Source organism: Scaptodrosophila lebanonensis, unplaced genomic scaffold (genome assembly GCF_003285725.1).
Source record: "Scaptodrosophila lebanonensis strain 11010-0011.00,11010-0021.00 unplaced genomic scaffold, SlebRS2 tig00001412-arrow-pilon, whole genome shotgun sequence".
Taxonomy (NCBI): domain Eukaryota; kingdom Metazoa; phylum Arthropoda; class Insecta; order Diptera; family Drosophilidae; genus Scaptodrosophila; species Scaptodrosophila lebanonensis.
In genome coordinates, this window is record NW_022060739.1 from 2640963 (window position 1) to 2665840 (window position 24878).

Here is a 24878-nt window from a genome sequence, read left to right on the forward strand (position 1 = left end):
AACTACAAACGACCTCAACCTCCACCTTTCTGCATTTGTCACAAAGCCTAACCAGCCCCCCTCCATTCCTTTCCATTCCCTTCCCTTCCCATTCATCTACAGGGTTGCTGCTCACGTGCAATTCTGGGGTAGTTTGTTTGCTGTTGTGTGGATGTGGGCTTGTAAAGGTATTCATATGGTCTGTTGGATTTTTTGTTTTGGATTTACTGCACATGCTTCATTAGAGAGTGTCGCGTATTGAACAGTTTTACGAATTTATCATATAACTTCAGGACATATGCCACGATGTGTTTGGTCTAAATTAATTTTTAGGCGCAAAAATATTCAAACACGTTTTCCATATTCCTTTTTTGTTGGCAGTAGAAATAAAATGCATTTCATGCTCGTTAGATGTATTAGTCTCACATTTGAAATCCAGCAATCGAATTGGTTTGGAACGACAAATAACAAATTTTCAAATTATATTGCTAATGATGAATTATCGCAGAAGGGTCTTAAGTGCACACTCTTCAAACTTCGGAGATCGCATAAACATAGCACTCGTAACTCAGCTTTACTTTCTCAATTGATTCCCGAATGTACAAGTATGTATGTAGGTTTGCATGTATTTATATTGTACTCACCATCTTCCAGAGTGCGTGCCACGCGTGAGTTCGACGGCTTGCCCTCGACGGACTTGTAAAATGGCACAATGAAAAATTCATAGAGCGTATACTGCACAAGTCCTGTTAGCGTGCACGAGGAGGCTCCACCTCCATTCAATATGGTTAGCATGCGATATTTTGTGCTGAGCTCCAACGCCGGCTGCTGCTGTTGTTGCTGTGCATTTGTTGCCACGGCCGTCCCGTCACGTCTGCCGGCAGCTCCAATATTTGGCTTCGCCGAAATCAATGCCGATGCTGATGCTGAGGCAGACGCAGTGGCAGTCGCAGTCGCAGAGCCCGTTGTGCCGCCTGTCAGTAACGGATTCGTGTTTGCCGATGTGGGCGCCGGTGTATTTGTTATTGGATTTGGTAACTGACGCGCATAGATGTAGAAACCCTCGACGTATTTGCCATTGATGATCTGCATTTATAAAACAGAGACGGGTAGGCGAAAAAGGAAATCAGTGAAATACCAGCGAGATGGCAATAAGCTGCGATTGGGGAGAGGCATATAAGTAGTATACTAACCTGCCATGTAAGTTTCATGGTGGTGGAGTCGACAACGCTAGCATTAATGAGCTCCACAACATCGCCAGAAAGCAAACTGGCGCGTGCCTCGCTCAGGTCCAGCCCGCTATTGAAGTAACGCTGTGAAGAATAAAAGCGCTGATTAGACAGAGGAAACATACATAACGCAATCGAAATTAATTCTGATCGCTTCGATTTGCTGTTATATAGTTATATCTCTCTTTTCACTTACCGTTCCCACAGTAATCGGCTCCGACATGGGGCTGGGAAGCGACAAGCCATGTGAGTTTTCGGCACGTATGAGAAAGAAATAGTTGACACCGGGCACAAGTCCCATTTGCGTGTAGGTTGTGTTCTGGATGCGCGTTCCAACGGCTACCCAGCCATCGGTTTCATTCTTGCCGAACATTTCAACGACATAGCCAACGAGGCTGGACGCTCCCACTTTGTTGCTACGCGTCCAGCTCAGCGTAACGGAATCTTCACCTTTCTCTACCATCTGAGGCTTGCCTGGGGGTCCAGGATAGGTGGAGAGTTCTGGTGCGCGATAGAACTTAATGTTGGGATTGGTGGGTGTGTCCAAGCGCAGAAACCCGCTCCACGATGACTTCCCATTGCGATTGCTCGCAACACATGTATAGAGACCCTCATCCTCATGTCGCTGCAGCTCCGAAATGGTCAAGGCGCCGGCATCGGACAAATTGCGGCGCTCGTGATCCTGCACATCGATGGGAATGCCATCCAGATACCAGGAGATCTGAGGAGCTGGCGTGCCCAGCGTGCGGCAAGGCAGCACTACAATGGATTTCACAGGCAGCGTCTGATTGACCGGACCCTGTTCAATGATGGGCGGCGGCAGCTCGAACTGTGTGTCCACGCTGACGACAGTTCGACTGCTAACGCTGCCGACAGCGTTGAGAGCATTGCAAACCACCACCTTGCCGGAATCCTCGCGAGCAAAGCGCGCTATGGACAGCACAGAGCGACCTTCGGGCGTCAAAGTGACCTCCAGGCGACCATCGCGATAGCCAGGCAGTAGTAGCGAGCTATTACCCTCGACGGACCAGTAGAGCGTGGGCTTGGGATGACCACTGGCCTGGCAGTCGAAGAGCACTTCATCTCCAACCTCAACCAATTGATTCTTGGGTCGTATTGTGAACTTGGGTGGAGCTAATGGGGGCGAGAATGAGGCGAAAAGTTTAATAAATGTCGGCTGAAGTGGCTGCAGCTGACCGAACGAAGAACCACCCTTCGAAATGGCCATTAGCTTACCATGCACAGTTAAAATGCCCGTTGCGGTAATTGAGCCCACCGCATTGTCCGCTTCGCAACTGTACTCGCCCATGTCCTCCAGCGTGACGTCGTCCAACTTGAGACTGCGGTCCTCAAGTATGTGCACACGACCTGCAAAGTAGAGAGAAACATTGAGCAGTGAGCAAGGGATGGATCGAGATCTCATGTGAAACAGTAGTTGATGGTGTACGCACAAAAAAAGAAGAAACAATGGCGAACGCCGACGACTATGAAATGCCCTAAAATTAACGCAAACTAGTCTATTATGTGTAAGGAAAATAAACAATTACAAATAATTAATCAAAGAAGGAGTAAATGAGATTGGGAGCCCAGTCATGAAGTGGAAAGCACTTGTATGCTACGTTTCGGAGGTTCCAGCACCTTCAAATACTGACATGTACGCGTTCATACAGTCAAACAATCAGTCAGTCAGTGCAGTCCTAATTGCCCAGCCTGTCTAAGCTTTTGTAGCATGTGCCTTCATCATTTGAGAGGTGAGAGTATAAAAAGTTGTCAACTTTGCTGATAATTGTCTGCACAATTCTGTTGCATACTTCTGTGCGCCAAGGTGTGCAAACAGTTTGCTCACATACTCGCACACACACACATCCACGCACACATACGCTACTTTGGCAAACAACTGGGCGGAGGACTAGGAACTAAGCTGAACTGAACTCAAGTTTCTTGGCTATCGCCTCACGTTGTCTTCTACTTCGTTAGTAGTTCAAGTAGCGTAAAAATGGCCCCAGAAACTGGGCGTACTCCCCTGTACTCCTGTTGGCAAACAACCGCAATGCTCAGTAAGCCAAGTCAAGCCGAGCTTCTTTGATGGACAAACGGGGCGTAGTTCAGGTGAAGGGGCTCAATGCTAGAATGCTGGGGCACCTTTTGTGGTTTTTCTTATAAAAATACAAAAAAAAAAAGAAGAGAGAGACTTTGCTTTTCGTTTTGGTTGGCTGGCTGTGAAATAGGTTTTAAATGTGTGCTGTTGTTGTTGTTGCTTCTGCCGCTTCAGCTATTATTGTTGCTGTATTTGTATTTGTTGTTGTTTCTGTTGCTGTTGTTGTCGTCTGCACTGTGCCAATTGTTTGCTTAACAAAAGTTTACGGCAGCAACAACTAGAACAATAGCTGGACTCTTGGCTTGAGCCACAATGTTTTCTAGTATTTTCTTTTACGCTTCTGCCATAGCAATTTAAAGAAGCGTAACTATGTAGTTGAGAGTGCTAAGGTTGGGGGTGGGGGCTGGCGGCTGCTGCCCAAACACCCACTAACGCCAGCCAGTAGTTGCACTCAACATGTCTGTGTGTGTGAGTGTGAGTGTGTGTTTGTGTGCGTCTGTCTGAGGACATTGCAACACTCGAGTGTTGTGCAAGCAAAATTGTTGATTGCTGCCAACAGAGATTGGCAATTAACGGAATTAAAAGTTACAGTTTTGTTTGTCTAGGCAGGGGAAAATGTGGCCCATAGCCAAACCACACTGGCCCGACAACAAAAACAACAACAACAACAACAACGAAACAGCAACAAAAAACAGCAACATAAACGAGCTTATATATGACTTAAGCGTGTATTTGTGTAGGTGTTGCAAATGCACGAATAAAAATTTGAAATTAGTTATTGGAAAGTGCGATTTATATTAAGCTCTTAGTAAATTTATTTTTAGAACAAATTATTTGGACTAAATCGCTGCTAAATCGATATTTACAAACTAATAAGCATGATACTTGTATGTAAATATATTGGAAATATTTTATAAACACTCTATTAAAATGTGCTCCAATATATACGATTTCTTTTAGCCATAATATTCTTTTAGCATATTCGTCAGATTATTTAGATTTGTTAAGATGCAGTCTTCATAATAAAACCAATCCATGGGTTGGTTTCTCGATTGTGCAGAATTATTATTTTAACATTATTGAAACTTTGCTCTGCAACTTTGATTATAGAATGCAGCTATTATGCAAGATTTTCAAAAACAAGTGCAGTCATACTCGAAACCTATTTAAGTATCTTTTTAGTTGGTTCCTTCATCATCCTACTTCACCTTCATCTCTACTTTTTTGAATACCATCAACAAATTATTGCGCTACTATTTCTTTTATTATTTTTAAATATTTTTTTTATTATTGTTTTTATTAGAATTTGACATTTTGCGATTCTTTAGATTTATTTTGCCAGAAAGTAGCGCCACTAGCTAGTTAGGAATTAATCTAATAAATGGCTTTCTCGCAGTGCATACGCAATCAACATGAAAACTCAATGCCAAAGCCAAAGCAACCACACACATTTCTGGTTATTTTTCTTTTTTTTTTTATGGCGTTGCACCCCAACAGTCTGCACGCTTGGCAAATATCAACAAAAAGCTTTAATTTCATTTGAAACGCGCGTTGTGTGAAAAACTACAAAATGGCCGCACGCCGCTCTTCCGGCTAATTGACTCGAGCCAAGAGCACGGAAAATGAAAAGAGTACGAGTAGAACAAAACTAAACGAATGGTTATGGTGTGTGATACTTACGCAAAGGCATATTGCCACCAGAGGCAGTGCGACGCCAAAGGACATCGGGCAAAGGATCGCCACCAATGCGGCACTGAAAGACCACCGAGCTGCCAACCACGGCTGTTTGATTCTGTGGACCGCGTATGAGAAAGGGACGCACTGCAACGAGAATTGAACAACAATTATATTTATTTTTATGAAATATTCAAGCTTTGAATATGGGAAAGTAGAAGGAGAGATAGAAGGAAGATGTTTCCACTTACCGTGCACCTTGAGGAAGGCCGTGGCAGACTCACGGGTGCCCACCACATTCTTGACCACACACTGATAGCGCCCATCATCCGATTGACGTGCGTCTTGTATGGCCAGATTGCCGCCATCCACAACCCGTATACGCTTGTTTCCGCTCAAGTTGAGCGTCTGTCCGTTCTTCCGCCATGAGATTTGCGGCTCGGGTGAGCCCCGCGGTGCCCCGCACTCCATTAGGGCCACCTCGCCTTGGGCAACGCGCGTGTTCTGCGGTTCCAGACGGAACTCTTCGCGCAAAACTGTTGGTAACGTGGCGGAGGGAGAGAGAGAGAGAGAGAGAGAGAAAGGGAGTGGATGAGATGATGGTCGTTGCTAGGTTGCTGCTGGTCTGCGCTGGCTTTGATTGATTCAATATTAATAAATGTCAGACGCAAGGTGGGCCGCTGTCCATTGCGTTGCATTTCATTTTCTTTATCCTTTGCTGTTGCTAGACTATGTATATGCAATATTTGATGTGCCCGGCATTGCCATGGCTGCTGCCCTTCAATATGCCAATGAAATGTTGATAATGATGCAAACGATATCAGCGCGCACTCTTCTTGCAAGCAGCCAAAGCTGAAATATTAATAAGCTTTTGCATTTGCTATGCGCAATGCGAGTTGCGCTTCAATGGCGACCAAATGCGCTTCAATGCTCGCCAAAGGCAACCAAGCTTCTGCCATTTTAATGATGATAAGCACTTGTGTTGCGACGCACAGGACAGTCAGGCTGTATTGAATAGTTGTTGTTTAAGAATTTGCAACGTCTACATAAACATAATACCAGTTAAAAAAGGCAATGAAGAAATGACTATTAAGCGTTGATTGTAAAGCTTTTTTTGCTGCGTTTAGTGCGACAGGAATTACTTGAATTGCATTAAAAAGCAATCTTCTTATTATATGTAATATCATTAAGGAATTCCTTAAGATAACTTCTATACTTTATCTTATTTACATCAAAAAATATTGCTATTACAATGAATTTATCGAGAATTATTTTTGTAGCGTTTTACTGCCTTCCCTTGGCTAAAGATTGCATTCTTATTATTGAAAATATAACTAATTTCTGAGACTCTTTAATTTACTGCTATCTTATTTAAATAAAAAATATTGCTATTGCAACTTATTTATCGAGCGTTATTTTATATAATTTTATAGCGTTTTACTGCCTTCCCTTGGCTAAAGATTGCATTCTTATTATTGAAAATATAACTAATTTCTGAGACTCTTTAATTTACTGCTATCTTATTTAAATAAAAAATATTGCTATTGCAACTTATTTATCGAGCGTTATTTTATATAATTTTATAGCGTTTTACTGCCTTCCCTTGGCTAAAGATTGCATTCTTATTATTGAAAATATAACTAATTTCTGAGACTCTTTAATTTACTGCTATCTTATTTAAATAAAAAATATTGCTATTGCAACTTATTTATCGAGAATTATTTTTGTAGCGTTTTACTGCCTTCCCTTGGCTAAAGATTGCATTCTAATTATTGAAAATATATCTAATTTCTAAGACTCTTTAATTTACGGCAATCTTTTCTGAATAAAAAAATATCTCTATTGCAACTTATTTATCGAGCGTTATTTTATATAATTTTATAGCGTTTTATTGCCTTCCCTTGGCTAAAGATTCAATTATAATTATTATTTTACTGGCATAGCTAGCATAGTAAAAGTCACTTCCCTTAATGAATTAATGTTTCTAAAATGTTCACATTTTTGCCATTCTCTGTGTTGAACACATTTCCCCTTTTTTGCACATAGTGCACTAATTAAAATTTAATATTGAATACGCTTTGTAACACAACACAAGCAGCCCCTGGCAAAGTTTTACTTTCATATCAATTACAAGCATAAATATTTTGCAATACTGTTTTATTTATAATTAATTAGAAAGCCACACACCATGACTAGCAAGAAATGTGAGTGAAGTGTGTATGTCCGGCAGCGAAAATATCACAAAAAAACAGGGAAAACAACCAAAAATAAATTAAAAATGAAAACAGTGCAGCTAATTGGACAACCGCACGCATGCCATTTCTACACTCCAGCTGAGTAGGGGCTCTGGCAATGGACAATGGCCACATGTGCAGTTGTGCACCCTCACCAGAGAGTGGCTATTCGAGTGTTTGTCATTAGGCGAAGTGGCTGGTCATCGATCATCGTCAAATTTTGGGCAGCGTGGAGCGCATTGCTTAACAATTTATCATGCAACTTGGTGTGCTGCTTGCATATCATTTTAATTATGCTGCGGTTGTCATTAAGGATACTTACATGCCACTTGCAACGTGGCGTTGCGCGAACGTGCCACACCGAATTCGTTCTTGGCCTGACACCAATAGGTGCCAGCGTCGCTCTCCCGGCGCGAGTGTATAACCTGCAATGGAAAGAGACGGGATTAGCAATGCTGTAATGGATAAAAGTAAAGTCTCTTTGCAAAAGATCAAAAGTATAAGCCTACCGGAATCAAGTAACAAATTGTTGAGCCATTTTGACTCTCTGACTGGATGGAATCCACAGGGCGCATACGCAATTTAATTTAATTAAAAACACAACCCCAATAACTAAAGCAGTCACCCGCACTTCTGCCCAGTTGAGTCTTACTCGCCTTAATCACTTGCCCTCTTCAATTAATTGGCAACAAACTGTAAGCTCGTCGACGACAAGTGGACTGTGCCTGCAAATGCTTAACACAGCTTAGCTTACAAAATTTGCCTCGACAAGGGCAACAAAAGCAACAAAAGCGACAAGAGCAACAATAACAACGATATCAGCTATAAAAAGGGACAATTTGTTGTCGACTGGCTGCCCTGAGATATGCCCAAAGTAACTGTAAATATGGCAAAGTGCTCGCATTTCCAACTGCCAGCTGGTGTCGGACTTTTTAATGATTTGTTTCCCTTGAACCCCCATCGAGTCAAGTGGTCGTCGGAATGGGTCCGCACTGTCTCGCTCTCACTGGCGGCACTGCCGTTCCGAAATGTATTTAACAAATTCTGTATTATTACATTTTATATAGAATGCACTGAGCCTGCAATAATTTGTTCAACAGCACATCAAAATATACATATATACTTGTAGTATATATTAAATAAAGGCAAATTAAAAAAAGAAAAGTATTGTTAATAAATTTCTTGCCTTTAATGAAAAATTGTACGGGCGACTGTTGCAAGAATTTAATAAAAGCAGACAGTAAGCGACAACAACAACAACAACAAACTGCAGCTTGCCAGCCTGGACACCAATAGAAACAATAACAACACACCCTTTGCCAATTCCGGTCCCTAACCTCAGCTCTCAGCTGCCAGTGCCTTTTGAAGGCGTACTGCCTCGCATCTCGTTAGCTGGAATTGCGAATTTGCGCACGCATGGGCTCCGGGGAAGTCCCCCCTCCAGACATGTCAAAAATGGCCTTTTCACCACTTGAAGACTAGGGTGACCATTTTTTAAACATTAAAAGAACTTTTCTTTATACCTTTATCATTTAATAAATATCATTCAGAAGAAAGTGTGTAAAATGTTGCTTAAAGGGCTATAATTAATGTACACGATATCCTTTTTGGTTATGGTAAAATTACTAATGAAAAGCTAATAGTATTATTTACTATATTATATAAATTATGCAAAAGTTATGTTGAACAACAGATTATTATTCTGTATGCATTGTTGAAAATTTGTTCTATAATTTGAAGGACATTTTTCGATTAGCGAATCAATTATAAACTCTCTTTCAAATAAGCTTCTTTATTTTTGGAGATGATTAAACAAGTCCCTAAATTATTAAAATGATCAGTAATTCCAAATTTTAAAAAAGTGATTCATTCTATTAATTTTTAGCAATATTTTGAATCAACCTACTTACATTTATTTTCAAGCTTTGGTCACACTTTTTTTTGGGTTGATTCTGAAGTTGATGATAGGCATAAGAAATGGTGTGTGTGGAATGTCTTGTTTTGTTTTGTTTTGCTGTTGCCGCGCCTTTTTGTTTTGTTTTTCGATAAAAATGCAGTCATTTGGAAGCGCATAAAATAATATTTGAAAATTTATGCATTTTCTTGCTGCTGGAATGCCAAATGTTCCGCTTCTCATCCATGACAACAACGGCAAGAAGAAAATAAGCCCAGATAAGTCGAGCAGTGGGCAGGCATGGGGAATCGATGCCCTTTGTTTTCATTGCAACTGTAGCGAAAAGGCCGCTGTATATTTATGCACATGCAAAAACAGCAGCTGTTTATACTTGTATGTATACTTATAATAATACCCAACTAGCGTACAAATTATGGGCCATCATGCATGCACACTCGTATATGAGCACAATATACATAAGTATAGTAGGATGCGTTTGGCTGCTTACCTTCAGAAAGAATAAACCACCAGCGGGCAGAGCGATGCGATGCGAGCCCGTATCCGTTTTCAGCTCACGTCCATCCTTAAACCATTGTATGGTTGGTGTGGGATTGCCCTCGGCTTTGCAATTAAACGTAAATGGATCGTTTTTTGGCACCGTTGTATCCATGGGATGCTCGATGATGCGTGGATTTTCACCTGGTGGAAAAAGAAGACAGACAGATAATGAGAGTCAAGGTTAAAAAAAGTACATTTGCAGTTTCAATTGTTGTAAGACGAGCAACCCTTGAGGGCACAGCTAAATGACACCACTCGAAGGGTCCTACCGCCATTTAGGGTTTCCTCATCTAACACTTGAGTTCAGATCACGAATATAAAAGTCAAAACCAGTTCCACATGGTCACCAGCTGTCACTTATCCCTACACTCAGAGAAAGGCAGGAAATATGTAAAAGTTAATGACACTTATAATAATAGCTAGACATAGGCCTGAGACTGCGCTAAAGAAGTCGATTATACTAACAAAGTTCAGAAATTTGTTCTATGAAGAAGAATGGTTGACTTATTTAATATATTTAGTAAGCATTTCGCAATCAACGCCGTTTTTCGGAACTTCCATTCTCCATACTTTCATCGAGCTGGAAAAGCAGGGATGCACATTTTTTTGCTTAAATTTTTAAGTATGTTGAAAAAGCGGACTATTCTGTTGTTTCTTTGTTTCCTCATAAAAGAAATCACAAATCTATCATATATGAAAAATCATATCATATTTGAAACGCTTCTAAAACGAAATTAAATGAACTTTCTGAACGTCGAGTTTTTTCGAGTGTACCAACACATGGTCTGGCCATTTTATGGATTTTTAGTCGCGCTTCATTTTAAACTAACGCCCTTTTGACATTGCGCGAACAATTAAGACGCCATTATCGACTGTAGAAGAAGTCCAAACTAAAAGTCCAACTAAAAGCCGCCATGTCCGTCGCAATCTAAGTAGAAATTATTTTAACGAACGGCGGACGCCGGGCATCCAACAAATTTACCAGAGCATCTCATTGGGTTTGCCTCAAATTCAATTAACTTCAAAAAATATTTGCTCGCCCATGGGGAGCCAGCGGAGACAAACATAAATTTTGCATGTCGATAAGAATGTAAGGACATCATACTATAAAGTGCCAGCAGAGCTGCTAGATAAACTTTATTAAAAGCAATAACAACAGCAACAACAGCAGAGCAGAACCTGTGCAAAGGCAACAGCTGAAAAGTAATTACAAAAAGCGCTTTAAGGTGAAAAATTACTGTGGAATGAAGAGATGGGGGCAGTTCCCGAGGAGAGGGGGTGCTGGTCGCTGCTGGTGCTAGTGCTGGTGCTGATGCTGCTTCTAACATCATTCAGCCGGAAATTAAGTTTCGTAGATTTATTGAAAGCGGATAGCAATGTGCAGAGACTTTTGTCCATTTATAGTATAAGCTCTCTTGCTCTGTCTCTTTGTCTTCTACCTGCTATCCCTGCCACGATGTTTTATCTCTGGTGCATTGTCTGCCAACTGACCATTGTTCCAGTCGTCATGGCTACAGTGTGCTAATTCAAATGATGAAATCCCAAAATACTTGAGCGTGTGCGTAAAATTGTACAGCAATTGGCAAAGGGTTGCGACTGCTGGCAGCTCCTAATTATTAAAATTTCACAAACAAACCAGAGAACCTGTAGTCCATAGTTGTGCGCATGCAAATTAAATGAAGCATCAAATTTATGTGCCACAAACAATTTTTTCTTTTTTTGCATCCAACCACAGAATGAAAAAAAAACAACAAAAAAAACTCTGAAGAATTTCCGTTGGCAGCCAACAAAATATTTAATTAAGCAAAAATATGTTGCAGCAAAGTAAACACACATTTCCCTCCATTATTATTCTTCCAGAGAAAATTAAGTAAATGTAAAGCAAAACCACGCACACATTCCTAGTTTCCCGTACTAACTACACTACCGCAGAAAGTGAAAAAGCAGAGAATAAAATAAATAAATAAAAGGAAAACGCAGAACAGGTAAGTAGAAATCTGCATGAGCACAAGTTTTGGCAAACCAGCAACGGGCTAAACTTAATGCCGATTTGTTTAAAAGATTTTGTTTGCAAAAATCGACCAAAAACTAAAAAAAGGAATACCTTGAATACAGTGCGTAATCGTCAAAGCCGACTTAGAAAGTTGCAATAAAATTAAAAAGAATGGCATAAAGTGTAAAAAGAAAATATAAATAAATACTGCTTTATAGGAAATACAACACTGCATTTAACAAATTTGACTCGGCTGGTTGATGAACATACATATATATATATATTGCAGCCATGTGCGAATATTTTAATGAAATTAGAACAGATGTTCTTGATTTTATCACAGTTTTGGGGTGGTTTCAATGCACAAATCGTGAATGCGGCTTTCTATATTTTTTTCCTTCTTGTATTTAAAATGAGGAAACATTCAAAGTTTTGGTAAAATTAAATAAACCATTTACAAATTTCCGGGTAAAGAATCAAAATAAATCCTGAATCAAGGAGTGAAGTCTATAATGTTGGGTCAATAAAAAAAATACAATTTGGTCATCTATTAAAGATAAAGTAATTATAAAACTATAATTACAATAGATCCTATTGTAAGTAATTATAAAACTTTAATTACAATAGATCCTATAATTTTGTTCTCATTTAATTCCTATTTATTGTGTATTACTAGCAGTTATAATAAAATATACAACTGATGTGAAATCGAAATTCAAGCAAAATTAACAGTAGAAATTAATAAACTATCTGATCCTAATGATCAAAGGGGGAATAAAGAGTTTATTCTGTTGCAGCTTCAATTTTTAATGTTATTAGTAAAAGAATTAAGGCTGATGGTGGTGTTAAAAAACTTGTATTACTTTCTCTGCAGCTCCTAATATTAAAATAACTAGTAAGCTTCGAAATCCAGAAATTATTTAGTACTTGCTATAAGCAAATTCAAACTTTAGGTAAAAGCATGAGCTGTAACAATTTAATTTAACATTTAAATCGGTGTTATTAGAAAGTATATATAATGCACAAATTTGTACATATTTCTTCAATACATCTGCGTGATGGGATGAAGTTTTTTTAGACATAATAAGTATTTGTTAAACACTTTCTTGTTTTGCATTTAATCTACTTTTTTATTACAAGGTATGCTTTCACTGGAAACCATCATTTTCTCGTTAGGGCTTATATTTTAAGCAGAAAAAGTAAAAAATTAGAAGCTACGTAGTATTACGTTAATTTTTTTTTTGTAAGTTTCCTAAATACAATTGAGGTTCACTTTTTGATTTGTGTTTTAATTATCAAATGGTAGTCCATATTCTAAAAATCGAAAAATCGAAAAATCAAAATTGCCTCACTATATATGTATGTTGACTATAGCGAAGCCTCACCCACAGATTTGAAGGGATCAACAAAAATTGTGCCAGTGCTGGAAAGTTGTTGCATATTTCTTTGTTGTTTTGGCTGGCGTTGTAGTTGCTTTTGGGGCTCGTGTTGCAGTTGCAGCAGAAAATCGTGAGCTCTCTCAATTATGGTTGTCTGATATGCTCTTAATTTGGCGTAGGTGCGTGTATCGGTATGTAAGTGTGTGTGTGTGTGTGTGTGTGTGTATATGTGTGCGTGTGTCTGCCTGCGTGGGCGTCTGCAATTTATGCTTATGGAAGAAAAAGAAGAAGAAGAAGGCTGTGTAAATAAACAGCAAAGTGCTGCTGGCGTTGAAATCGTACGCACACGCGCACTCACACACACACACACACACACATACATACGCACACATATTTGTGTGCACCTAAGCAAACACAGACGCATTTACATACACACGCACACACATAGGGACAGAGCCAGACACACAGGCATGCCTCATAATGCGCCACTAACGTGTTGAAGTTGCGGCATCGTAGCGCAACAAAAACAACAACAAAAACGTTGCCACGCAATAATAACAGGAAGTGCATTTGTTCTTTATATTGCTCTTGTTGTTGTTGCTGTTATTATTGCTGCTGTTAAGAAATCTTTGGCTGCTGTCTGTTGACTGTCTGTTGTTGCTGTTGCTGTTTCTGTTTCTGCTTCTCCCGTTCCTGCCTGTTATCTTAGTTTATGTGCTTTTGCGCGTTTTGTTTTTGTTGTTGCTGCTGCTGCTGTTGTTTGTCTAACATAAGCATAAAAATGTCTGCTACCTACAGATGCTTGTTGGTTTGTTGGCTGCTTGCTTGGTTTGTTTGTCTGCCTGCCTCTGTGAGGCGTAACAAAGCAGCCAGCGAGACAATATCGGGAGAGGGATTCATTCCTTTCCTCATTTCGATAGTTGGTCGCCTAATTTGTCGTCTCTGCGACTAAATGTTTGCACGAGCGGTACGTGCTAAAAGCACACATTTTTCTGCAAATGCAACATGTGTGTAAATAACATTGAGTTGGCCAATGGACAGTGGCAGGCATTTAAATAGGTGCTGCGAATCCAATTTATATACAAAATTTCAATATTCTTTACAATTTTTCTTGAACACACCTATTATTCTGTCCAACTGAAAACATTTGTATTTTATGAATTAACCAAATGCTTAATTATTTTTTATAGTTTGAAAAGCCTTTCATCATTCGTGTTAACGCTGAAATATGTTTATATTGAAAACTAACAATTTCTTTAATAAACCTTAAAATATATATGAAAGCCAAGCCGGTTTTGAAAAAAATATGCTCCCACCTATTATTCTGTCCATGAATTAACATAATTATATCCGCATATTTTTTAATGCAATTACAATTTCATCTAATTAGTTGTAAATGAATTAATTATTAGTTCGCTTTAAACTAGTGATGACTAGTGTTTTGAGTTATAAGTAGAAAATCTGTCGATTCAGTTCACGAAATGAAATTCAAACAAAAAAGTGTAAATTGGTGAATTACACCACTGAAGCGTCCATGAGATACTAATTTAATTATGATTGTTATACCCGAAATGACATTTAAGGAGAATAATAGAGCCATTAATGAGCAAAGGCTTATAATACTTACAGCCTCTAGTATGCTGTTTCTGACGTTTAATTGTGAAACTCTCATAATCTTCCATTTCTTCACAGATATGGTGATGCACCTAATCAACTGAGCATAGCTGTATAAGCCTACCTATCTGCGAGTACATCCATGATTATTAGCATGTCAACAGCATCTGCAACAACAGCAACAGCAACAGCAACAGCAACAACAACAACAATGACCAGTAAAATCACAACTTTCCAACTGAGCAAACATAAACACAGTGGAGTATACAAGTAGTGGAGTAGAGTGGAGACGACCGGCAACATAAAATAGCTTTCAATGAGACACAAAAACTCCCAGGCTCCATGACAATGCAAACTTGCAGCAAAGGGACGTTTAGGCAGAGACCTGAGATATGACAAACTTGAGGCAGGTGGGCAGACAAACATAATGCAGCAGGTGCAAATGTTCGTTTGTGTGTGTGTGTGTGTTGGTATGCTCATGTGTATGCTTAGTTGTTATCGCACCTACAAGACAACTTGTAATCAAACAACTACGAAATGCCCGCTGTGTTTACCAACTGACGGAAGATGCAAATATATGCAGCCAAGTGTGGGCGGCATGCGAGCTCAAGTTGCCACTGATTGTGCCCATAACTCTGTAAATTTGTTGTACATGTCTCGTGCCCATTGCATTATAATGCCTGCCAGCCTAACAAATGTGACAGTTGAGATCCATAGCCACGGTAGTTACTGTAGTTGGCCGCATAAGCAGCATAACTGTTGTCTAATTCAAAGTTTTCCAGCATCAGCTTCAACTGAAATTGTCTGTCTGCTGCTTTAAAGCATGCAGTAAAAATTCTAAGCACTTGACTTGAGTGCAACTCGGAAGCTAGTGATGTCAACGTAAATAGCTGTTGTTGAAAAATTAACAAAGACAAATACAACAGTTCCAGCCATTGCCATTCGTATTGTCTGCACAGATACTCTATAATATATGTTGACATATATTTGAAAGTGGGATTTAAAGCAGGCAGGTGGTCTTTTCTCTCATTTCACAAAGACTTCCTAACATGAATTAATGAATAGGTATCCCAAACCCTTTCTTTTAAAATGTTTCCTCTTAGAGAACTCAAGCTTAACTTGAAATCTCAGGAAAATATATGAAATAAAGCTGCTGAAAATTAAATCAAGTATCAAGTTTGCAAAATAAATGATTTGAAATAAAACGGACAAGAATTGTTATGTTTTAGGTATTAATTTGATCGAAATAATAATCATTTGATGAATGTCTTTTGGGGTGTTATTTGAATAAAAATAATAAATAAATAAACAACTTTTCCTAACCCTTGAATGTATTCTCTCAAAGAAAGGAAAAATGTGAAATAAAGTTGCTGAAAATTAAATCAAAAAACAAGTTTGCAAAATAAATGATTTGAAATAAAACTTAATACAGAATTGTTATGTTCCAGGCATTATTTTCCTTTAAATAAATCTTTTTTATAAATGTCTTTTGGGTTGTCATTAGAATAAATAAATAAATAAATAACTTTTCCTAATACTTTCTTTTAAAATGTTTACTCTAAAAGAACTCAAGCTTAACGTAAAGACACGAAAAAAACTGTCTAATAAAGTTGCTGAAAATTAAATCAAATTAAACAAGTTTGCAAAATTAATAATTTGAAATAAAACTTGTTATGTTTTAGGCATTAGTTTCCTTTAAATAAATCTTTTGATGAATGTCTTTTGGCGTCATTAGAAAGCGAATCATTTTAGCGTGAATTCCAATGGAGCGTGTAGGGAATTCGTCTAACCAGCTGCAGTGGCTTTTATTGTTGTTATATTTTTTTATTATTGTTGTTGCAATGGCTCAACATGGCACTCAACAATAATTTATAAGCTTTTAGCGTCGCTCTGCAATGCAAGCAGCAGCAAGTCGAGTCGAGTCGCATCGCGTTGCGTCGCGTCGCGTCGCTTCGTGTCGAGTGGCTGCCAACTATTCATACTATGGTGGAGATGGTTGAAAGTAAGTTTTCCTGCTCTATACTACTTGTTGTTGTTGCTTTTGATTTGGCCATTGCTGTTGCTTTTGTTGCGACTGTTTTAACTTATTTATGCTGAATGTTTAATTTTTAATGTGCATGCAGCTTGCGAACATTATGAGCAGCGCATGTCAAACTTCACAGAGATGGGTCGGGATGGGCCCGGCGATGGGTAGGGGCTGTGCGGTGCGGTGCGGTGTGAGCTGGGCTGGGCTGGGGAGTTCGAGTGGGTGAGAGATGAGTTGCGACAGTGGGCAACCAAGGAGGCCTTAGGGCGAGACTGACTGTGCGCCATAAAGGCGGAGGAGTTTGTAAGCCTTTTGCACAACTTTTGCCACTTAAGCTTTGTGTAAGTAAATGTGAGTCTGTGTGTGTGTGAGTGTTCTGGTGTGTGTTTGTATGTGTTTTGCAGATTTTCCCTTGCCTCATTGTCGTCTTCACTGGTGTGTGTTTGGAGTTAAATACGCGAAGGCGCTTATAATTTTTAACCCGCTTCTTCGCTGTTGTTGTTGTTGTTGTTCTTCTTGTTGTTGCCCACCTTGCCAAATGGTGTAAAGTGCGCTTTACTCGCTGCTCCATTTGTTTATTTGTTTGTTTGTTTGTTTGTTTGTGAATTTATTTGTTTGTCTGCTTACTACTTGCTGCTGCTTCGGCTGTTGCTGTTTATTTATTTAGGCGCCTGGCAACAACAATAAGTACAAAGGAGAGCTTTGAAACGGAAGCTGCCTGGTTGCCAATTATTTAAATGCTGGTATTTACCTCCAGACACAACCAACATTTCTACTACGAGTATATGGGTTAAGTGGGCTGGCTGCTGCGCCTACTTACACATAAATCATTAGCACATTTATGTAATATTCAGAAGAGCAGCTAACGCGACAGACAAAAACAACAACAACAGCAACACAAGCAGCGAGACATAAATATTTGCTGTGGCAACAGACTTAGGTTCGAGCAGCAATAAAAACCGCAATAAACCAACAGGGATTATGGCTTTTATGTTGGGATCTTGGGCTGAAAGAAACATGTTAGCAATATGTGCAAATATGCAGAGGTTTCCCAACCCCAGTCGTTGTTATTATTATTGTTTTTATTATTGCAAGAAATCAAAAATCAAATAAATTATTCAAATGTGCATTCTGTTTCTTTTTTTTGTTTTTGTTCTTGCTTTTGGGTTTTTCCCATCAAGAGGCCAAGAAACGGACAACCCTCAATTAAAATAGGCAAGGCGTCGTCACGGCTCGATGACTGTCCTGTTCAGGGATGGAAACGCAGTCTATGAACAACATTTGAGCCAGGATGTCATTTTCCATATCCAAGAAAACTTCATAATGAAAAGGGACAAGAGTTGCTTAAGAAAAACAAAACTTAAAATAATAACAGGAACTATTTAATGAATATAAAATCAGTGGATTGAGTTGCTAAACTTTTTAATATGGATTACTTGAAAGATAGCTAATAAATGTTGGTGAATTAAACTGAATATAGATATTTAAATTATACACAAATTTCGCAGTACATATCTTTCGATCCTATTTGAATGCATGAGCGTTTTAGAGAGTTAGTTTCATAGTCCACTAGTTAAACATTAAACTCAAAGATTCAAATGAATACTGAGTCATAAAATGCTCTACTCCAAGAAATTCTGGAACTTGTCTTTCCGAGTCTAGCTGGGGTTTGCTGTTTCTCTTCCACTTGGCATACATCTAAAGAGTGGTTCAATATTAGAGAATTGATAATAAATAGAACCTCTGCTTCGACTTGATTTTGTGAAACGCACAAAGACTGTTCCATTCAGTGCATCCTAACATATGTTGCAGTGTTCCATCCCTGGCCCTGTCTCGCTCCTTAGGGTGGCCTCCATTTGATTAGGCAAAACAAACCATTTGGCAGTGCTCGCGGCTAGCCAGCAAAAACAAAAGACCGAAAAACCACATGTAAACCCTAGAGAGAAAGACCCTGTCTCGGTCTCGATATCGGTCCCTGGCCCTGGCCCTGGCCAATGACTGACTGCTTGCCGCCTGTGCTTGCCTAGCAGCCGTGGCGTCTCATTTCCACAACATTCTCATTTTCAATGTCAAATTTATGCTAGAGCACGTTCTTTCCCAGGCCAAGGGGGGCTGGCAGCCGCGTCTGGAGCTTCGGCGACGTCGCTAATGAGCCAAAACGCCCGAAGGTGCTGAAATACTCAGCCAGTCATCCAGTCATCCAGACAACCGACTGGCATCTTTTCTCCGTCTTATTTTTTCGCACATTGTATGCACGCATATTGTTAATTTGGCGCCAAAGGCATTTGCCAGCCAGGCAGCCAGGCAGCCAAGCACCCCGGCCCCACCTCCATTCATACTTTTCCCTATTGGTGAGCTACTTTGTCGGTTGGGACTTTTCTTTATCTGTTTCCTTTTTCTTTCTCGACTTTTCACTGTTAATTAAATTCGACATTCATGTGGCTGTATGGGTCTGTGGCTATGTGGTTGACTGCCGAACAAACCCTCGCTTTGTATTCAAACACACTCGTATGTAGGGGTACGTAATACTCGTATTAATATGTATTTATATAGAGGGTGGATGACTGACTGACTGTATACTCGTACTTATCAGTATGCATATGGAATGGCAAAAAACAGTTTTTAAGTTCCAGCTTAAATTTGCATTGGCAAGTGAAGGAACGAAGGACGGAAGGAAGGAGTGAGCGCACTCGACTCTTATCAATAATTTCATAAATGAAAAACACTGAAATCCTTTTAAAGCTGACAAAAACCTAAAAGCCACGGCCACGACGCGACTCCATGCCGCACAAAAAGCAAAGAGTTCCAGCTTCAGTCCCGGCGTCGCAGTCGGTTGCCTTTTTTCCCCATAAATATGCGAGCTGGTAAAAAGGGCAGCTCAGACTATACATATATACTATACATGCCAGTATGAATGTACGTAAGTATTCATATGTGACTGCAGCAACGATCAATGTCATATTTTTTATCAACTCAATAGTTTATATCTTTGTTTTGCTATCTCTTTGCCTTTTTTCCCCTTTACTTAAAAAAAAATATAAAAAAAACCTTTTTGTGCGGTTGTGGAATTTTGTATATCTTTACATCAGCGTTTCTACTGTTGGTCGCTTTTGTTTACCGCGAACTTTTTTCTTCCTTTCTTCCTTTGGCATATTGAAAAATTGCATTGACATGAAAAAATTGAGTGGCTTTTACTTTTAAGAGCTGATATGGAAGACCGCAGCAGTTAAAGTTTATGTTTGTCCCATGAATATACATAAATACAGGTACATAAGGACTAAGTATGTTGTTGAATAAGCTAAGCCTAGGGCAGTCATAAGAAGCCATCGAAGCCATATGTAAGCTACTGGCAAATGTTCTCGTAGTGCTGAGAAACTCTGTCGAATGCCGAGTGAGCAAGAGTTTCAAATTACGCCTACTTATAATTCATTTATCAAAATATTTATCATTTTAATGATTTCTATAGAATCTATGCGGCAATTGGATATACTTCCGCCAATGATGACAGATTGTATTCATATTTATATGAAACGCTGCAATAGAAGTTTCATCTCTTAAATATAATTATAATATAAAATCTTTTATGATTAGCAGCATAACTGATGTTACAAATGGCTTTACATATAAAAATGAATAGATTGATACGTATGGTAAATATTTAATATTAAAAGGAATTTAAAACATCTCTTGTTTCTAAATTGCCAAATATTTTGTTCTCTAAAGAGAAAATTTAAAATCACACAAAACCTTCAACCTAGAGGTCTTCTTTTTTATAAGTGCTGCAGCATTTCACATTTTTGATACACACTTTTATTTGGAAAATTTTAAATTAATCTTAAGTCAAGAAAAAAAAAACTAATCGATTGTTCTATGTTACTATTTTAATTTCTAATTTCTATTTATATTATCTAGAAATCGAATATTCTATTGAAAAGCTTCTATAAAAGTACTAGCAGTTAAAACTCTGCACTATTTCTCTACTCTCTGTTATTTATTTAATTTCTATTTAAATTACATAGAAATCAAATATTTCATTTAAAAATTCCTACAATAGCTCTTCAATCACTTCATTCTCTCGCCAATATTTGCTCATTAACGCCCAGATTCGTAATGGATGTCAAAACTGATTACTGGTATAAATGATTTGATTGTTTTCACGAGTTATCTGCCTTTTTTATACCTAACAAGCCATTCCTCATAATTAATAAGCTCTCTTCAAACATTTCCGTGAAGTGTACTGCCCATGCGAGTGAAAAAAAAACCAAAATAAATATATAGCCATGTCAGCTGCCAGTCCTTATACGAAAATATGACAACTAAATGCCATTGAGCATAATGTGAAAAAAATCCAATTAATCATTGGCCTAATCTCTTAATTGTATTTTATTTAGATTTTAATTTGTTTATTTCGTAAGCCGATTTGAACAATTTCATAGTTCACACAGCGATAAGTCTGCGGCGTAGACTCGGCGCTCATTCATACAGAAATTTATGAGCAATGAAAAAAAATGTTTATTTGTTGAATAAAAAAATAAAAATAAAAGACAAACATCGAGCTCATGTGTAGCGCATATTTCAAGCTACCAACATAATTTGTCAATTTTTCTTAAAGTTGTTTTTTTTTCTTAAAGTGTTTTTTCTATTTGTTTGTTTCTTCTCTGGCTGTCTCGCTTGGGCTTTTGTGCTATATAGCTGTTGCACCGAAAAGTTCAAATTAATTACATTTGTCATTTCCATTGGCATTTCGACAAGTTTTCTATTCATTATTTCTGATAGATGTCGCCTGACTGTGTCAACTCTGAGACGCTGCGAGCTGAAAGCTGAAAGCTTTCGAGTATAGCGAGCAATACCATATGCGTCCGTTCGTCTGATTTATGGGCGTGACACAGTTTCCAAGTTTTCAATACCCCACATGGATGGTCCAATTCTACAAATATCACTTGCCATTGCTTACCGACTGTATTCGAATGAATTTGAATGTTGTGAACGAGTGGCTTACCTGCAATGAGAGGGGAAAAAATAGAATTTATTAGTTTTGGAATTTGTTGAATTTATGAGGAATAACCATTAAGTTGAACCCGTGCTCTGCATTTCAAATTAGCCCCTAGCCCCTAGAATCTTGAACGGTAGCCGAGCCAGTTGAGGATCCATAAACATTACTTTGGCTCTCGGCTACGCTGAAAACAATTGTCCATAAAGAACCTTTTGGGTCGCGCATGTGCAACATAAATTATGTTTTTCCTTCTGGATTTATGCGTTGTCGTTTTGACAACTCTGACAGATATTCATCTGTGGCATGTGGTAGTAGTAGTAGAGAAGTAGTAGTAGTAGTAGTGGCAAGAGTAAGTAGAGAGCTCAACTGTGCAACCCCCTGCCCAGCTGCCAATGTTCTCGCGGGCTGCCAACAAAGAGATCATTATCGAAACGGCAACGGCAGCAGCAGCAGCAGCAGCAGCAACAAATGGTGGCAGGAACGGAAAAATGCACACAGATGTCGTTTATTGGATATCGATTTACGTTGGGTTCGTTATAAAAACGCATGTTAAATGTAAATATGAATAAATGAGCTGAAAAACTGTAGCCCCAGAGTACTGGCCATAGTTGTTCTTCATCTCGTTGCAGTTGCTTTTCTTGTTGTTGTTGTTTGCTTTAGCAAAAATAATAATAATAATACCAATAAATACACAGTTGAGAGGACTTTTTGCCCTCGTTGCCTTGCCACTCACAAAACTTTCAAGTGTACATCGAGTCGGCGATAGTCATGACTCACAATACAAAATGTCGTCGTCGTCTTGGTTTCAATGTCACATGTTGCATATACTATACGAGTACTCATAAGTATGACTCGAGGTCAGACGCTGGCCAAGGAAGAGCGAAAAATGTCCTACAGGCAAACGGGCAAATAGCGTCATGCCTTTGAAGTTGTTGTAAGAAGGAAGCAGGGCAGGATAGCAGGCAGGATCGCAGGCAGGGCAGTCAACGCGCGAAACTCAACACTGCAAAGCAAGGCAAGGGCAGCAAAAACCAACCTCGTCGCGGCCTGCATGAGAGATTTGAAATACGGATAAGGCAGCTCAGGCCCAGGCCCTGACCCAGGACTGGCTCGGCATTCAGCAGCGACAAAGGCAAAGTGATAAAGCATAAAAAGGGGCCAGTCAGTCAGTCAGACGGGCAGGAAGGCAGCCCAAAAAAAAGGGAACTACATACATACATACAAGCGATGATTGATTTCATGCCAAAGTTGATTTCAATCAACAATGTTTATGCAGTTTCTCGTTGTTGTTGTCGTTATCGATGTTGCCGTTGTTGTTGCTGCCGTAGCTGCCGCCGGCTGCAGCGTTAAAGCTTATTGAACAAACCAGCGTGGAGTATGAAGTACACTTAGAAAATAAAGGTACAACTATAGCCAGTTAGAGAACTAAAAATGACAGGTTTCCCAGCTTTTCCAATTGAAAAAATAAAGCTGTTCGCCCCCAAATTTGGTGAAGAAGTTTCAAAACTTTTTATAGATTTGTTGTCAAAAGCAAAATTGTCTGCTACAATTATTTGGTAGATTAACAAACTCTAGATTTCAAATTTTTCATTATATCTGTTTAAATTATTCATAGAAATAAATCATTAATTATATCTCTCCTAGTATGTGTTGCCTTAAATACTGTAAAATGTCTAAACTATTTTAAATCTTTCATAACACAGATAGATAGATATTTAGATATTCAAACATCAATAGAATTGTGTCAAAATATATTGCAGTTCCACCATTCATTCAACTCAACATATTTTTGCCAAGTGTAGGTTAGTTAAGTAGAGTAAGGCCGCTTGGGGCTACAAACTTTTGACAAGAATTATGACACTACCATATTTGGCTCTGTATTTTGTTCGATGGCCCCTCAGGGGCGTGTCGTTTAATTGTTAAAAGCGCATAATTAAACCGTTCAACGTGCGTTGAACTTAAACAAAAATCAGCCACAGTACGAGTAACAGCAACAACAACAAAAATAACAACACAATAAAAATATGAGAAAAAAAAAACATAAGCTAATAAGCTTTTTGGCAGTTGCCAGCAGCGTTGAACGTTCAACGTTCGCCTTTCGCCGATTGCCGTTCAGATCAATTTTTTATGATACCAGCAGCTTAGCATGAAACGAGCGACAAAAGCGACAAAAACTTAATCAAGAGCCATGAAATCGCATTGAAATGAAAGAGAAAATTGTTACAGCCGCTAAACAACAACAACAGGCAGCGGCAACAAAAGCCGAGCAAACTCATCAAAAGCATAGAGAAGAAATCAAAAATGCTAAGCGTTATTATTGAGGCTCTTCGCTGTTACAAAAACAAATTGCCGGCCATTATGTGTGCGCGTGTCGGGGGCAAGGAGCGTTTCCCGTGACCATCAACCATGATTCTTGTGGTCTTCTTCTTGGGGCATGTGCTCTCGATTTAATGGGCAATGTTAGAGATGAAGTTTTCTGCTGGCTCCACCATCATCAAATTAAAGTTTGCCGCAAAAGGAAGTGTGTATATGTCTGAGTGTGCTGTGTTTATAAATACAGTATGAGTTTGTTATACTCGTATGTTTTAGTTTCTTAATTTCCCAACTATCTTGCTTCTACTATATATATCTAACTATACATCTATCTAGCTAATTATCTCTTTATTTGTCTTTCTGCCTATCCATATACGTGTATACCTCGCCATCATCGCCTCTTGCTAAACAAGTGGAGTTTATTTTATCGAGTGAGCGCTGTACTGCTGAAGTAGTCAACACTTAGACATAATGCATCATTAAAGTTATAGCGGATTATGTTTGGGGGCAGCCCTTACTCGCAGAAAATAACACAACACAACACTTTTTTCGCCTTCGTGAAACCGAAACTGATTTAAGCTGCACACAGACACACATGGACGTAACATTTAATAAACGTTAAAAGCAAATGTCATTAGGGACGTTGGCTGGACGTTGCCGCCTTGCCCTGACACTTGATGAGCTGTCATAACATTAGATCAAGCAGAGGAGACAGTAGACAGGGGGCAATCAGAAGAACAGAGAGGTTGGGTTGGGTTGGAAGTGGGCTGCGTGGCAGCGTGGGCGTCAGAGCAGCTTGCTCATTAGTCTTGGCAAATTGTTTATTCTACTTATTATTATAAACATTAGCAATGAGCCAGCGAGCGAGCGAGCAAGACGTGAATGATGAAGGCG

General features: G+C 39.0%; 1 protein-coding gene across 1 annotated transcript in view; it reads right to left on the bottom strand.

Annotated features, from left to right (window-relative positions):
• LOC115631453 (protein sax-3) overlaps positions 1-24878 on the bottom strand; it is a 62005-nt gene that overhangs the window by 11314 nt on the left and 25813 nt on the right. The window contains 8 exon segments of the mRNA XM_030528199.1: positions 624-1065; positions 1173-1292; positions 1405-2342; positions 2445-2576; positions 4987-5127; positions 5232-5516; positions 7537-7639; positions 9617-9807. Of these exon segments, the coding sequence (XP_030384059.1) occupies positions 624-1065; positions 1173-1292; positions 1405-2342; positions 2445-2576; positions 4987-5127; positions 5232-5516; positions 7537-7639; positions 9617-9807 (2352 nt within the window).